The 17,656-nt window shown below is 39.8% G+C and overlaps 1 protein-coding gene across 2 annotated transcripts in view; it reads left to right on the forward strand.

The window, feature by feature from the left end:
* COL4A1 (collagen type IV alpha 1 chain) overlaps window positions 1-17,656 on the forward strand; it is a 139,967-nt gene that overhangs the window by 52,660 nt on the left and 69,651 nt on the right. For both annotated transcript variants that reach the window (XM_039866281.1, XM_039866282.1), the window contains exon 2: window positions 5,638-5,697. In XM_039866281.1, coding sequence (XP_039722215.1) covers window positions 5,638-5,697 — 60 coding nt within the window. The remainder of the gene's footprint in view (window positions 1-5,637; window positions 5,698-17,656) is intronic.

Consider the following 17,656-nt stretch of genomic DNA (forward strand, 5'->3'; position numbering starts at 1 on the left):
CATATATATTCTATTTCTTTATGATGTTTTTCTATCCCAAAAGAGCATGAGGCCTTGGTGTTTTTTTGTTTGTTTGGTGGTCATTTTTTATATACCACATCAACATTTTTTGGTAATGAAATGGAATTAAATTATAATAGAATTGAAAAGTTCAAACTCCAGTAGCACGTGATCAGCGCAAATATTGTTTCAGTAATAAAAATGTGTGAGCATGCCTTTGATGCTCACCTGTACGCATCTCTGGGGATATGCCAGGAGCGGAATTTCTGGGAAAGATGTGTGTGCAGGCTTGGCTTCTGGAGGTGTGGCCGAATGATTTTCCAAAGTGGTCATTCCACTTGATAGTCACACTGGGGGGGTAATGAAAGCTCCACTTTCGGTTTCTGCATACTTTTAATTTCTGCCCAGGTAGCCCTAAAACACATTCCTTTGTCTCCACACATTTCTTTAATTGGATAGATAATTATTCGAAAGATTCCCTGAAGAAGTGCTACAGCCAGAAAGAAAATTTGGATAGTAAAATCACCACAAAACTATTTTGACATTTTGCACAGCATAGGGAATGTGGAAAGGAATTTGAAAGATAAGCTGTTTAGACTTGGCAGATCTCCACGTGTCCCTATTTGGTGGGATGTGAAACACATAAAAATCATTAAAGCTGTGGTGTAAAGGTCTACTTCCCATCAGAAGCAGGGGAAAAAAATCGGAAAATTGAGGACTTCACTCTGTTTAACTCGTTCCAAATATGCTTTCCTACAGTAGGTGTGTCACAGATAACAAATTGGCATGATACTGCACATCCTTACGTGCTCACTCTTGCTCTCTCCACACACACACACACACACACACACACACACACACACACACACACACCCCAGTAACAGCAGCAGCACAGCAATTGGCATTCTTTGGTTAAATTAAAAGGCACTCTATAAACAGAATTAGCGAGCCTTCCCTTTCCTGCATCCCCACATGGAACTCACTTTAATGTTGATAAGAGCTCCCTGTTGGTCTGTAGATCAGAGAAAGACCGGAAATAGGCTTTATTTCAAATTAAAGTCGTTGACCTCCATCATTCCCCTTCCTTCTTTGGCACTAGTGCTGTATATCGTAAATCTTTGGGAATTTTTAGAACTTAACATACTTTAAAGGATTAGTGCTGATGGTCTGACTCTGGAAATCTTTTAACTGAGGCATGAAAGAAAATTTAATAATATTAATTATTTTATCATATATTGAAAAGTATAAGGAGACTCATACAGAAAATAGAAGATATTTGCTTTGGGGATTGCTTTGTTGTATCTTTTACATTCCTTTCCAATTATATTATTCATTTGTGTTTAAAGTTGAAACCTGCTGTTGAAGTGGTGTGTGCACGTGTGTATCTGACAGGCTTCACTAAGAACCGATGTATTTTGTTGTGTTTCAAATATAATTAATTCGGTTCAGCTTTTTTTTGGAGGTAACTTATTCTACTCTCATGGTAAATTATTAGCTATATAGTCTCCTGGGAAGAGACTAAAAGGGCTGTCCAGATAGCTTCGGTTTTCATTCAGTTTTTTCTAAGTTTTAAGGGTATACATGATGATATTTTTCCTTTGAGAACTTTCTAGGGTTCTCTTTTCCCCATTGGTCTTGGTGACCTACATAGCTAATGGCCATCAATGGTCTACTTCTATAAGAGAGACCAGGGCCCACAACTCTATAACCGTTGGGATTTTCAGCCACATTCCCGATGACCTACTCCATCTGCCAGGACCATTTGGGGTAAGTAATTGCCTTATGGGAAGAAAGCACAAGCATTGCTATAGAGATTTGGAGCTCATTTACTTACTGTTAGCACTCCAATGAGGGGAAAGGCAGGAAGATAGAGAGTGAGTACTTCACAGAATGTACAAGTTCTTCACATTCTAGAATCTGAAACAGATGGGATGGGAGCTAGTTGATGGGGCCCAATATAATCCAGACATTGGGAAAAATGAGCAACCTCATAAACTCTCTCAGATGCGTAGCCAGTAGGGAGCCGTTTGAGTCTGTGAGACTGTACATGTTTTTTGATATTGCTGAGAGGTCCAGATGCAAAATGTAATTCCTTGGGATGTCATGAAATTTGTGAAATATCCTTTAACATGTAGGTCACCAACGAAATTGCGAATCTGAGTAAATCATATATAGTTTATTGGCCTGTTCAAACATAGTAATTCATAATGGAGGATCAAGATTTGCATTACTTAAGGCTTTTATCTTAATTTGCTATTTCAAAATCACGTACTACATCCGATTGAAAAGAGATACTCAGAATATTATTGGTATTCTTTTTAGCAGTACATCCTTGAATCACAACTAAAATAGTTCTATAAGACTAGGGTGATATCCATTATCACCCTAGTGATATGGGATGTTATGTCACAGTGATCGTAAAGGCCTAGAATAGTGATATTTCAAAATAGATTTTATTTAGTAAAGTAAATGTGCAGCTCATGACTTTTGTTTGTTATTCTAAAAATTAGGTTTTTTAAAATTTTTCTTTTCTTTTCTAACAGAGCCATTTACATAAAATGCTAGGCCACCCAGAATGTGAAACAGACATCGTGGTCTAAAAAATGTCTTTTGTTCTGAAAAGTTGACCATAACTTAGATATTCTTAGAATTATCAATTCTTTGGAATTGCTTTCTACGGCCAGAATTGGTTCTGAAATTTTCCAAATGAATAAAGCAGATAAGGAGCCATGAAAGTCTTTGGTCTGAGATTTAAAAAAAAATTTATTTTTTTTGCTTGATGTAAGCTGGTGGAAGGAGGGCGAGGGTCCTTTATTTCTATAATGGAGCCTATGATAAAGTCTTTAGTTCTTTTTTTCTCATCTCAAGTTTTCCCCAATGGTTGTTCTGACCTGAAGTGTTGCCTAAGGCAAAACTAATTATTTGTTACCCACACACGCTGGGTATGTTTCTGTAGCAAAGGCTCACAAAGTAACTTGACCCCAACATCCACAATTGTGCCCCTGTAACCTCTTATCTGGGAGTCCCCTGTCATTAAGGCATTTACTGATAGCTTAAGGGAATAGTTCCAGGAAATTCATTTTTATAACCTCCCTAAAATTGAATAAAGATAAGCCTCTGAGATTTTGTCAACATTTTGGAAGAGAAAAACCCAGAATCACCAGATAGCCATTTTCAGCTTCAGTCATTTGATTCCCTGCCTAATTTGGAGTTTTGAAGAAACCATTATCGAACTCTAAGTAGAAAAGCCCTCGCTGCCTCAGGCTGTTGTTGGGTTTCTGCCAGCTAAGCCTGTCTGGTAGGTGCACATTTCCTAGGAGGACTGCAAATCAATGAGTCTTCACCTGGTTGGTTCTTCCTTCTGGTATCTGTGGGAGTGGAATGGAGTTTAGCGAGTTTAAAGAGCAGAAGTATGTGTTTCTGAACCTGGCTCCAAAATAGGAAAGTTGGGAATGGGACAGTAGCAGAGAGGAGGCCAGCCCAGAGCCCCAGTGACTTGGAGCTGCCACACCTGTTGGGGCTTCCAGATGGGCGGCTAACCTAGCAGCACTGGGCAGCTCTGGGGGCCCATGCAACCCCAAGAAACTCCATTTTCTTCTGGCTGGCCTGGCCATCTGGAACAGTCCTACAATCATTCCAAGTTCCTTTTTTTGAGTATTTTCCCCACAGTGTTGTTATGCAGTACTATGTTGTGAGTTGACATGACAGTGTCATTGGATTGTTATCTAAGGTCGTTATTTAATGTTGATTAAATGAACACTACCACCACGACCAACGAAACAACAGTAGTTGGGTACCTACTACTCTTATTTTTTAAATTCTGTTTATTAATGCTTTAACAACTCTGAAATTGGGGTAGATATAACAGTTGATGATGTTCAGTCAATGCTGTTCTTTACTTCCTAGTGTGGTTTTTATAACCGATGCAATCTCAGATGAAATACAGTCTCTAGCTGGCTCAGTGCGAGGCTCTGGCCTGCCCCCAAAGTGTTCATGGGGTACTGGGTACCTGCACATAAAAGACTATAAGAAACATGGTGTAAGTGTTGCAATAGAGGCACATAGCCACTGATTTAGGGAAGCAGCCAGCCCTTTCCTGTGGAGTGGACAAGAGATGGTGATGTTGAGTGAGGCACACGTTTTGAGTCTCTCAGTATTTGTATTTGTGAGTTTGGGATGAAACTTCTGAAGCGTGGGTTTAAGATTCTGGCCTCATGTCTTTGATCATCAAAACCCAGAACGTGAAGCAAATTGCGAACATGGATTAATTTAAAATGTTACGAGGTTATGGGAGTGCATGCCGAAAATTTCCTAAAATGTGAGTCATGGAAAGACACAGATCCACAGTCTCTGGAGTCTGGACTGCTGTTACTTGTCTCCATTTCCTAAATACAAAATTAAGAGCAGCTCACTGTCTTGGAGGGACTTGTTCGGATTTCACTTTATAAAATAAATATCTCCAGATGCAGTTGTTTTATGCGGAAAATCTCTATGACCATGGAGCTGAGATTTCAGTATGTTAAAAAATAGACTTCACATAATCACAATACTATTAAGAGTACAGTTTTATTTTTCAAGGAACTATTATCATCCGAAGCAGAATTTAGCTATATACTTTATTTCAGACTTAGTATAGAGCCTCTAACACAACTCCTTAACAAAATTATTTCTTTCATACCCCTTTACATTCTGTGCACGATACCTCTGTCTATTTTTGTTTAAAATTTGGATTCTTCTAAAGAAATTGCAGATATAGGTCACATGTTTATCTTTTAATGTGTTGGTAGTTTTACATAATGGAAGCTGAAGTTGGATTCTAATCTCAGCCTCATCCGCGCATGTTACATTAAGCCTCCTAATTCAGTTTTCACATCTGTAAAATGGGGATGGTAAGACTAATCTCATTAAATAAGATGATAACTGATTGTACCACCTGGTGGGCATTTGAACACATTAGTTCCCTTCTTCTCCAGCTTTTATTACATGCTTAGATTCTTTTCCTTGCAGTTTTAACATTAGATGTTAGAAATGAAGGAACATTTCTCTCATACAAAGGACATTTTGTTGTTGAATGTTCTTTAATTGAACATTCAAGCTTTTAATTGAATTAAAAATCAGTTCTTTAAGGTTTGGGCTTAAAATTTAGCCCCTTTATGTATTTTCTCTTTGCACAATTTTTTTTTTTTTTTTTTTGCATGCCTGTAAGTCCCTGGGAATGAGAGGAACAAAGCATAGACTCTGCCCGCCTGAACCATCTCCCATGGTCTTAGGTCTGAAACTTCTAAATCAGAAGTGTGTGACATTTTCACTGCCTTGCAAATATGGGTTGTGTCCTGTTAACATAATCCCTTGCAGAGTCCAGTTCAAAAAGTAGAAGTGACTGCCTTTATTTTTTGGACTAAGTAATGCTTTGATGTGTTCTCCTCTGGGGTTGCTATTTCATCTGGTAGGGTGGGAGAGATGGACAGCCCCATGAGGACAAATTCAGATATCATGTACTTAAAGACTGTGCTCGTAGTAACTGGGTAGGATTTTTTTCACAAATAGGTGAAAATACCAAAGTAATTTTGGTTCAAATATTGACCTCAATTTGCAAGTGTTCTCCTATTTGAAGACTTTTTTTTCTCTTACTTCCAGGGTGGTTGTGCTGGCTCTGGCTGTGGGAAATGTGACTGCCATGGAGTGAAGGGACAAAAGGTGAGTAGCCAAAACTTAAATCACAGCAGTTCCTTTTGAATCACCATCGATGTGGACTTCATTAGAAACTACATTAAAAGCAAACAAATAATCAGCAATTCACGTTAAAGCCTTAATTCTATTTTAATAATTTCCCTGGATCAATACAAATGAAGCAAAACCAGTCTTAACATTATATTTGAGGAATCTTAACAACTATTCCCTAAAGATTGTAAAAATTAGTAGTAATTAATGTAGGGAAAGGATTTGGTTTATTTTCCTTTTTTGACTCTGGAAGGAACAAGTGTATTGGAAGAAAATTTGCTGAGTTAATAGTATTCTTTGGAATTGATGTGTAAGTACTAAACTTTGCCTTTTTCTGAAAAAAGAAGAAATTTTTACTGAACTTGAAGGCCTTCTATTCAAATTTGTATTTTTAAATAAGTTTTAATTCATAACATACTTGTCTAGATTTATTTACAAAAATAATAAATGTCGTTTCGCCAATGTAAAAGCAAAATATTTTTTCCAACCCAGCACTCTTCCTCCCTCTCATTTAAAAATCATATATCTAGATAAAGATCATTTTCTCTTGACAGCAAGTCATACCTGTGCATTTCCGTTATTTTGAGAGAGTGTGCCTGTCTGGTTTTTACCTGGGGACAGTGCAGCATCCTGAAACTGTCTGGGAGTCCCTTTGGAAACCAGGAGTGGCAGTGAGGAAATATGGCTAATAAACGAGTCAGCCTTTGGGATGGGAGCTCACAGGGGGTTGGGTCTGTGTGGAAGGAGTGAACTTCTGTGGACTACTGCCTGCTTTCGGGAGCTGGAGGTGTCCGCTGGGCCAGCGTGAGAATTCTCCCACTCACGGCCTGCTGAAGGTCTATGGGGTCCCGGACTCACACTTTTGAAATTCAGTGAATTTTCTACTTTACAGGAAGTGGTTTCATTTCTTTTAAACTACTTGCTGAAGTACCAACATTATTCTTTTAAAAAATATGTTGATGGTGTTACCTGGATAGTTTTTGAATAAATGAAATAAGCGAAAACATTTTTATATCTTTCATTATCAACTTTATCAGTTATAATTCGTCTCCATGTGCTGTTCTTTCTCTTACTTGGGGAATTTTTCTAGCTAATTCCAGTGAGTATACTGAAGAGTTATTCTAAAATAGAGGCAGAGATTCCTACCACAAAGGTTCATTTTCTTTCCTTCCTTCCTTCCTTCCTTCCTTCCTTCCTTCCTTCCTTCCTTCCCCTTCCTTCCTTCCTTCCTTCTTCCTTCCTTCCCTTCCTTCCTTCCTTCCTTCTTCTTTCATCTCTCCTCCTTCTCCTCCTCCCTCTCTCTCTCTCTCTCTTTCTCTCTCTCTCTCTCTCTCTCATTACACACATAAGCATACTGCACTAACAAAGAAATCCTTAAAACTGTAAAAAGTAGAACATTTAGATATCAACAAATAGGAAATGAAGGCCTATATCAACACTACTATGTTTTTCTTGTAACTTAAAACATCAGGATTTGGAATGGGGCAGGCAGAGCTAGCATTTCTCACTCTTAAGAACAGGATTCATTCTGACGACTTTCTGGATTTCCACTCCTATCCAGCAGCTGCAGACCCTGTGACACTTCCCCACGGCTCTAGTGCTTTCCGGACTGCCTATTCTGTACATATGTTTTCTAGCTTGATTTATTTTAATGTTTACCAAAAACCCACCCATTAATATAATACAAGGTAGACACATCCAGGTATTGCTTTCCAAACATTTTCAGCTGACTTCTCCATGACTTGATGACAGCTAGTCAGAGACTTGGCCCACGTCAGTTCAAAGTTGGTTAAGCATCTTTAGAGAAGGCAGGGTCACATCTGAGTCACAGGCAGCACCTAGCTCCGAATCCAACAAGGAAAGGGTCTTTAAACATGTCTTTTCAAAATTAAGCATTGATGAAACACTTGCTGTGGTCAATATACTCATCTGGCTCAGGTCGGTGTTTACTGTCACACGGAAACATGCCATGGGGCCTGCTTCCACTTTGGCTCGGGAAGATCAGGGGCAGGAGAGTGTTGAGAGGGAAGACATGACACTAGATTACAATGCTTTCTTGTAATGAGGGCTCAGGTCACCCTGCTATGGTGACCAACCTAAGCTGGAAATTGGAAAACCCCAGAGCTCCTGTTGGGAGGAGCTTCCACTGAGGTGGAAGGTTCTGTGCTTTCAGCAAGTGACTCAGACATCCAGGATCCAGGACCTCTATGATCTTTCCTGGTCTGACCTAGCTCTCTCAACGCTCAGTCTCCTCCATTGCCCATTTTCGATTTTTTACATTATTATCAAAAATTACTTACTGGCAAGCTAGGTTAAACCATTCAAAGACTAATTATTAAATGGATTCAGAAGGTCTCTTGAAGTCTAGGGGAATAGCTAAATGATTTAGTGTTATATCCTTTTAACAGAAATCAGAAATCTATCTTTTCTCCTCTTGAACATAAAGATCTCAGGTCCCATGGTTTACATAGCATGAGCAAGGAAGTGGTTCTTCCTCCCACGGAAAGAGGAAATTTTAAACTTCCACTTATTGTCTTGAGAGTAATGTTAAAATAATCAGTTTAATGATGTGGTACACCTAGAGCTTGACTGAGCTGGGATTCCAGATCTGGTTCCATTTCTCCCTTCCCAAGGTCATATAACAAAGAAATTAATTCTTGGCTGGCACATCAGTAAGAGAAGTTTGTCTTCTGAAACTACCACCACCTCCCACCCGTTCTCACAGCAAATCCTAGACACGTTAATTGAGTGTAAATACAAAATGGATAAAGAGTTTAGATTCCTAAATTAAAATTAGTGGTTCAAATTGCAGGCCTACTTTTGAGTTACTAATGAATGTCTTCAATTCTCATAGAGTTATTTTGCTAGTCTCAAATGTCTGCAAATTAAATGAATTTTGACTTATACTAAAAAATAGGATAATAGGATCCACATAACCCGGAGAAAATTAAAGTTACCTAACTGGGACAGAGTGTCACTGCCTTAGAAATTTGGGAATCATTGTTTCTGAGACATGTCTTTCCACATCTCCACGAGGAACATTTTGACATATTGGCTCTTTAGACTCTACCAGTGGAAACTGGAATATCTCCAATGTAAATTGCTAAATCTTTTTTGGCTAAGTCCTGCTTTCCATGGAGATGTGATTAATTGATGGAATGTCTTATATTCTCCAGCTATTTAAGTAAGTGTTAATGTAACAGATCCTTGGTCATTTTATAATCTTATAGTTATCAATATAATACTGGGTTCGATATTATTTTGAGTTCAACAGTTACTGGATTTCGGCATCTTTGCTGAGTTGTTTATTTTCCCACTTCCCTAGCTGGCTGCTCATATCTTCAGATGTTTTCTCTTAGGTAATTAATTTGGGTTTGCACACAATAGCTTTGTGTTCTTCGTGAGGTCTCAGCATTGTGGGAATGTTATCTACTTATACCGATTAGGGTTTTGAAGACTTGCCTGCTCAGAAATAGCCCAAAGTTAAGCTCTTCTTTTGCTTGATAACCTGATTTTCTCAACTGTTTGAGATGATAGAAAAGACCACACATTCCAAGAAGTTACTACTATATGCCGAGACTATTTAGATTTTGCCGATAAGGAGTTTGCACAAGAAGTCTTTCAAATATTTTAACACTGGGAACCCACATTTATGTAAAGTTTTATACATTATGACCCTGTAGTGTCCAAAAAAAGGAACTTCAAGTTAAACTAAAGAGGTAAGACATATGCACATGAAATAAATAACAAGTGAAGAGTGAATTATCAAGTTCTAGGAGAAACAATACAGAAAACAAATACTATAGTCGTTCTAAGAAGGGAGTGACCCCTGTGACCTAGAATCATAACTAAAGGGATGGCTTCCTAGATGAGTAGAATCCAGGCAAATTATGTGTTCACTAATTCAGTAAACTTGCTTGTATATAGAATAAGGACATCTGTCACTCATATGCATAAAGACATTTGCTGACTTTAACTACACTAATCAGAGAAAACAGCGCTGTGGCCATTTGACAAATGCTATCATAAAAAAGTTTGATAGTTCCTAATGTAGTGACTCTTGAAAAGGGACATTCCCAAGCCGTAGTCTCGGAAGAGCAGAGAATCTTAATTAACCAGAATTATAATAATTCTAATGAATAGTGGAAACTGCGTGCATATCTCATAACTTCTCAGAATACTTTAACCTGCTGTTATCCAGCTCCTTGCCAACAGCGTGGAGAAGAAACGCGTTATCTTCTTATTACTAATTAGATAGTTTGTACATCACAGTCTCTCTCCACATAATGGGTCTGCACAGCAGTGATATAGTCATCAGATCGTGTAATCCCAGATATATTTAAGGCAGAGAGCTTTGAAAATGGAATTTCTGTCTTTTTGCCTAAAACCTGTACTATAACTGATTTGAAAGAGTTGGAGAAATCTGGCCAATCTGGAAGTGATTCTGTTTCTGGCCCTAGAAATCATGGAAGAAGTTAATGTTGCTTTAGCATTAAGTTTGTGATAAATGGTTTGTAGCTTTACTAGCCATGTAGCTTCTATATATATATTTTGATACAGTCAATAGATATCCCACATCAGACTTCCACATGTCTGTTTCTTAACATTAAATTATAGCCCCTGCTCATACACAACAGATCTTGGCCAGGACAGAAAAATCCTGGCTTTGGAGTGTCAGAGCAAACAAGAGAAAGAAGCTGATGTATATTAAACTTCTACCTTGGGTCAGGCATGGTGCTGAATGTTTTTTATGCTTATTAATTATTATTATACCCACTTTACAGTTGAAAAACCAACTAGTCCCGGGTGTCTCAGCTTTGGCACTGTTACAATTTGGGTGGAATAATTTTTTGTTGTGGAGCATGTCCTGTGCCCTGTAGGATGTTTAGCAGCATCTCTGGCCTCTACCTACCAGATGCCAGCATCGCTCTCCTTCCCCCAAGTTGTGACAAATGTCTCCAGGTGTGGCCACTGTCTCCTAGGGGCTGGGGAGAGTGGGAAGCAAAGTCAGCCTGGATTGAGACCTGCCGCATTAGCTCAATCTCTTATAGTGAATTAGAGGCCAGTAACAGGATTCAAGCGCTATCAGAGCACTAATCGATTTCCATTGTTCAAGATAAGAAGATGCTGATCTAAGAGAACCCAATGCAGTTCAGAATATCCTAGTCTTGAGCAAGCTCCTGTTGCTCTAAAACTGAATCCATGGTATATACAAGGGGTCCCCAAACCTTGGACCATGGACTGGTACCAGTCTGTGGCCTGCTAGGAACTGGGCCACACAGCAAGAGTTCAGTGGCAGGCCAGGGAGCGAAGCTTCATTTATATTTGCAGCCACCCCGCCCCCCGCCCCCACCGCCCGTGCTAGAACCACCGAACCATCGCCTCAGCTCCACCTCAGATCATCCGGAGTTAGATTCTCATAAGAGCACCAGTCTCTGGTGCCAAAAAGGTTGAGGACTGCTCGTATATACCACCTGCCAAAGAAAGCATACCTTCTGAACTCTTTCTCTAAATGGGTAGTGATGGGAGGGATTGTTGGAGGAATATAAAGAAGTGAGCCTGTTCCTACTGGGGTATGGGCAGACCTCCCAGTTCTTGTTCTAGAGGAGTGAGCCACCTTATCTATAGCATGGAGCAGGTCAGAGGTCATCTGCCCAAGTCTGAGCCCCACCCTCCACCTGAGGCAGGCTAGGGAAAGCCTGGCCCAGAATAACCATCATTCATTTTATTACATTCAGGGATGTTTATTCTACACAGCATTCAGAATAAAACCTTGAGGGGAGGGCATATTGAGGTGAAGCTTTCTTAGGCCTGTGTCAAGAGATGCACAAACACGTACATAGTGAGGATTGGGCCTCCTCCACCCCTTTCCTTCGGAAATCCTGGCATATACTCTATCCTGTAGGAAATTCCTCACTCTGGGTAAAAAAGAGTAACCTTTGTTACTTAATAGGCATGTCTCCTTGATTTCCCAGGAGGGGAATATGGTAATACATCTTATCCATTCTGGACATAGTCAAAGACTATAGTCATCAACAAGATTAGAGTACATTGTATGTTATACTTCGTATACCAACTAGTTACTATCTTTCATTCCTAATTATTCTTAGCATCTGTCTAGAATAGATTTGGGTCCTCTGGGATGATTAAAGAACAAGATTATCTTTCTATTATTTTTTTTCATAATCTTAAAAAATTTCCCCCCATAAACTAAATTATATTAACTTTTGTTCTGTTAAAACTGTTATATTGCTTCCTGGATATTTAATTTTTTTTCTCAAGTAAATGAAAGTAAATATTTTTGTGTAGACTCTGAAACTTTGGGTAAATTAACTGATTTGATTAATAATGCATTATTAAAATAACAGTTTATTTATTAAGCATTCCCTCTGTAAGAGGCACTGTACCACATTTGAATTAGTGAGAATTTCAAAATCTGGGATATTTCAAAAGAAATTCCATTTTCTTACTTCCAAGATGTGAAATATTTAAAGTCAAAGTGCATTAAAAAGTGCTACTTAATATAAGATATTAGGAGGCGCATTTAATAAAATTAAGATTTGTTTAGTTAGTGAATCTAATGTCTGAAATTACTTATAATATTTTTGAGACCGATTAGGTATCTTTATTTTTTTAAGTGTTTTTAGCATTCACGAAAGGCAATTGCATCTAGTTCAGCCTTTTCCAAAATATGATCCTCAGACCACTTTGAGGATTTTAATAGATGTCTCCTCTGGGAATGAACATGGAAGAGTGTTCCAAGGACAAGTAAATTTGGGGAACACGGAGTTACAGTTAAGTCAATGTTGGTTGTTTCCACTCTAGGAGACCTCAGAGCCTTTTATAAGCTTCTAAACCTTCAAGGGGCGGCATGTCATGTACAGTTCCCCAAACTTATTTCATCATAGGCACCTTATATTTCTCAAATCAAGGAACAGACTTTAGGAAAAAGTGTTTCATTAAATATAAGCCTTGATTCTAGTGTGAGTTCCACTATCTGCTAGCTGAATGTGTTTCATTAAGTCATTTTGACCAAGTCATCCTGCGAAAAAGGGAAATGACATTTGGCACTCAACTTTCACAGCGTTGCTAAAAGGATCAAGTGGAAGGTCTTGTATGTAAAAGCACTTAGGACATTTAAAATGTCATATATGTGTACCTGTAATTTTAGCGGTAGTTGAATTTAAAAGTTGTGATAAATATGAAAAAAGAGTTTTCTTAGTGGTCCAGCCCTGGATGGATTCTTAGCCATGAAGATATAGCACAGACTATCCAGCTAAGACTTCTCAATTCACAAATAAAGACCGGAATGCCAGAAATATGGACTTGCTCCACCTGTGACAGAAGCTCTTCCAGAACCTAAATTAAAGAGATGTTAGTATGTCTTTAGAATCACAGCACCATTGTTAGGAAGTGTGTTTGTAGCTTTTGGATGCATTTGGTAGAGGAAAAATGAGATGTACTCACTTGGGAGGTCTGTCTGGAAACATCATCCAATTTCTAGTCAACCTTGTGATTTTATCTCCTGTTTCCAGAATTAGTATCCCTTAAAATGTAGGGAAAACCAATGTTCCCTTTATCCACGTCCCTAACATTCCAAACACCTTTGCAGGCTTTCGTTAACTGCTTTTCCTGACATACATATAGTTACAAGCGTTGTCCAAACACCTCTCCTCCCTCAGACAACTTTTCTTGTTCTAGATATTACTTAAAGGGGAACCTCTGAGAAATGTCACCTAATTTTTGCCTTATAATGGATTTCAACCTCTGGAGAGTCTACTTTAGTCACTTTGGGGGCCACCGGTATTCACTGCAGGATCCAGTGGCATATTAGCTGGTTATTTGGGTGAATACACATTCTTTTCCTTTTCTGTTTTTTTTTTTTTTTTTTTTGGTGTCTTGTAATGCCAAGATGTTTTCCAGATGTCTCCTATTTCCTATTTCCACATATTGCACATGAATCATCATCTGGCAGAGTCATCGTGAGAATCAATATGGGTTCCCACATTCACCTACTTTTTTGTCTTTTTGACGTTTCTTTGAAAACAAAGAATTAAAAAAAATGCTTGAATCTAAGGATAAAATATCAACAATTTACCATAGAGAAGCCACTAAAAACAGATTTATGTTAAGCAAATTTATCTTCTTATGCAAGGCCCACGATCAGACGTTGCTGAAATATACGCTCTCCCATCCGCAGAAGGAACAGTGAGCTCTGTTCCCCCATTTTCCATGTTGGGTCCTTATTTCTCTCCATTGCATAGAATCTGCTCCTTGTCATGTACTTCTGAGACCTGTTAAACCTATGATAGATTATAATTATAAAAATCTACTTTTTTGATTTGCAACTATATTTGGAACGTACCTCCTCTAGAGCAGCTTTAAAAATAGAGTGGATTTTGTTTCCGCATTTAGGACGAGTAGAAAATTAAATGTCTTGAGTAGAGCATCACGTCCTGTGACTTTTAAAGCCCAGATCACCTCATGGCGTGCACGCTGCGTCAGCGATGCCAGGCCCTGATGTCCTAGTCTGACCATTAATGGAAAAAATTACTTTTTCTAAATATGATCCCGACAAAACATTGCCTGGCAGGAATATAGCTTTCTTTTAGAAGGAGCAAAATTAGACTGCATGTTTTTTTTTTTTAAATATTTTTATTTTTTGAATTATAGTTGACATACAATATTATATTAGTTACAGGTGTACAACACAGTGATCAGACATTCATATAACTTATGAAGTGATCACCCCAATCAATCCAGCACTCATCTGCCACCATACATAGTTATTACAATACTACTGACTATATTCCCCGTGCTATACTCTACATCCCCATGACTATTTTGTAACTACCAATTTGTACGTATTAATCCCCTCCCCCTTTACCTATCTCTCACCCCAGACTGACAACCATCAAAATGCTTTCTGTACTGTATGTTTTAATTCAAGATCGAAGAATTAATGGAAAAAATAATCCTGACAAATGAAAACTGGGCAGTTGGACTTTCCTCTTGTTTGTTGGTAGAATATCATGGGCATTCAAAATATGTTTCCAGACAGCACGTAATGATGCGAGATAATTATGGAGTGGGGGCGTGGAGAGCTGCAGCCGTAGAAATGATATTAGCAGAACCCTCATGCTTGTGAAGTGGTTTAGCACAATGTGCAATTAAACAAAGGAAGAATTAGTCAGAGGTAAGGAGCAAACCAGATGGCTGTGGGGAAGTGGTGCCCCTTTGTCTTCTTTTCCCTTTGGCAAATTCACTAGAAATGTTAAAGATATTCCCCAAAACCGTGTTCATATGGCTAAGCCTCCATTGGTAGTTTTATAAAAATATAATGTTTCTCTGGCCCCAAATTCATTTGAGTCTAGATTTCTGCATGTGAGAATCCAGGACGAGGCACTAACTATCGATTCTAGGCTGATCTCTAAACTGCTGTGGTGAAGGATTGCTTTGAAGTCTTCCAGTAGGGCTTCTCCTTTATTAGTATGATGTTGTGCAGATCATACTTACAGACCAACCCACAAAGAGATGAATGATAGACATGAATCTCTTATGCATGCCTTGTTAGATCTTGAGGATTTGTCCCAACAATTTTTAATGGATGTCGCATTGTAGCACATTAGAGCCATATGTTACTTCTCAGATTCTAGGTAAGAAGTCCAGGGCTTTAAGCTGATGTGAATTCTGAGGTCTCTAACTAAATGCTTCATTTTGAAATTGTTTTCCCTAGAACTTTTATAAAGGAATTAAATCTATCTGTAGCAGATCCAGTGAACTACCTATGTCTACCATCCCGCCCCCGACCCTCCATCCCCGCTTCACTCCGTGGGTCTCATTGATCTCTGCTCTGTGATATGCCCATGGACTTAGGCAGTTGTTAGCCAGACAGGTGTGACACCTGTCCATGGAGCTCTTACAGTCCTATGGCAGAGGAAAACCAATAACCCTCCCAAACTGAACACCGTGCTGTGAGCTCTGAGGGAGAAAGTGAAGGCAGTGCCCTGAGAGTGAGCCCCGCAGGGCCCAGAGTGGACCCGGGGTCCTGGGTCAGGGAAAGGCGAGCTGCACTTTTACTAGCAGGCACCTACAATCCAGGCAGCATGCTCAGGGCACCTGAGGTAGGCCCCCCAATTTTGTTTCCCTGACTTGGGGTGGAAAATTGGACACTATGGGAAATTTCCATGGGCAACTGTACTCCTTCACCTTAAACTCATCTTCTCATTTTCACATACGAGATCTCAGGTCATTAAAAGGTATAATTTTATGAAAGTGAAGTTAACAAAAAGCAGAATGTGTGTCTTTCTGCAAGCTCCCAAGCATTGCTGTTTTCTTAAGTGAGGGCTCTTCTCTTGGATCTGACTAGCATTTCGCGGGCTAGATGGGGGAGATACGTAGGTGAGTCTTGTTCCCAGACTGTCTGCCTCTTAACCTTGGAGGCGAGGGAATGCTATCTTTTGTTTTATATCAGGACGTACGTAGCACCTTTTTTTCCTGTTTCATGGCATTTCATAAACATTGCTGTAGAAACCCTCCCACCCTGGCTGATGTGGGTGGTGAGTATTCAGTCCCGTCTCTCCCCAATAAGGAGCTGAACACCAGAGCTTTGGGGTCTCACCCCAAATCCAGAGGCATTTGGTAAAGAGCACTGCCGTCTCATCCGACTCTAGACCACACCGGCTGCTCCCTGGAGGCATCCTAGAAGGTGGTGACCCCGCTGTCTCAAGAAGGCCGAGGGTGGGCATCCTGGCATCCCCTCTGGATGTGGGGCACACAGTTCTTTGCAAGAGTTGATGATCTGACCTCTAATTGAGGTCCTTGTCTGCCAAGATGAAAGTAACCTATGGTCGGGGGAAAAACTTTCAGCAAAAGCTAAGAACATTCTAAGGTATGATTGACAGTCATGAAGAAGAGTGATGTTTTTTGTTTGTTGATTGGTTGGTTGGTGCTTTCAATAGACATTAGATTGCTGGCCTCTACTGAGTAATTCGGTCTCTTGGGCCTTTGCGGGTCCAGGACAGGAGCTAAAGGCCATCTCTCAGAGTGGAATGCCATCACTGCCTCAATGGGGTGTCTGGCTTCCACATAGGGTTCTGAAGACACAACAATGCCCTTAGTGTTGACCTGGGGTGGGGGGATTTCATACTCTTTGCTCTGTGGTCCACTCTGTGCCCCTTTCCTCTTTCTTTTCTTTTTTTTTTTAAATTTGGCTCTTTATCCTCCTCCTGCCCCAAATCTGTAATCCTTTCCCGTTAGTGATCCAGTTTTCATTCTTCTCTGCTCACGTGGACTGGTAAATGTATTTTACTTTCCAGTGCCGCATGGCAGACCTCTTGTGATACACATTCTCTGTATCTCATGTGCGTGCACGCCCCTGCATGCATGCACGCTCGCACACACATGGACATGCACACACTTCTTTCCCTAGACACCCCATACCCCTTACCTTGCTGTCTGCTAGAAACGCTCCCTGCCACTAGCTTCAAGCATGGTTTTTTTTTTTTTCTCCTCCCTTTTTTCTGGATCAGCAGTTTTGGAGATAGCTGCTGTGGATGTGGTGCTGTGGGAGGTGGGCAGGGAGAATGGGGAACCAAGTGGGGAGGGTGAAATCAGAGCCAGCTGGGTGAGGGCCAGCAGCCACTTGAAGGTGGGAAGCACTTGTGGTCTTTTACAGAGGCAGCAGTCTGGGTCGGGAACAGGTAGAGCAGCGTTAGGGGGCCCAGGGAGCCGGAGAGTTTATGTTAGAGTGGGATTTATCTGGTACTGCTTCCTGGGATGTAGGACACGCCTCACGGAGACTTGTCCTCTAAGGATGAAGATATATGGCAGCTGTGTTTATTCGTTTCCTCGTGATTATATGTGCATTTCTCAATCTGAAAAAAAGTCTAGACATTGTGATTTAAAGTTGAAAATCTCCCTCAGGAAAGACTAG

Source organism: Pteropus medius, unplaced genomic scaffold (genome assembly GCF_902729225.1).
Source record: "Pteropus medius unplaced genomic scaffold, Ma_sr-lr_union100, whole genome shotgun sequence".
In the NCBI taxonomy this organism is placed as follows: Eukaryota; Metazoa; Chordata; class Mammalia; order Chiroptera; family Pteropodidae; genus Pteropus; species Pteropus medius.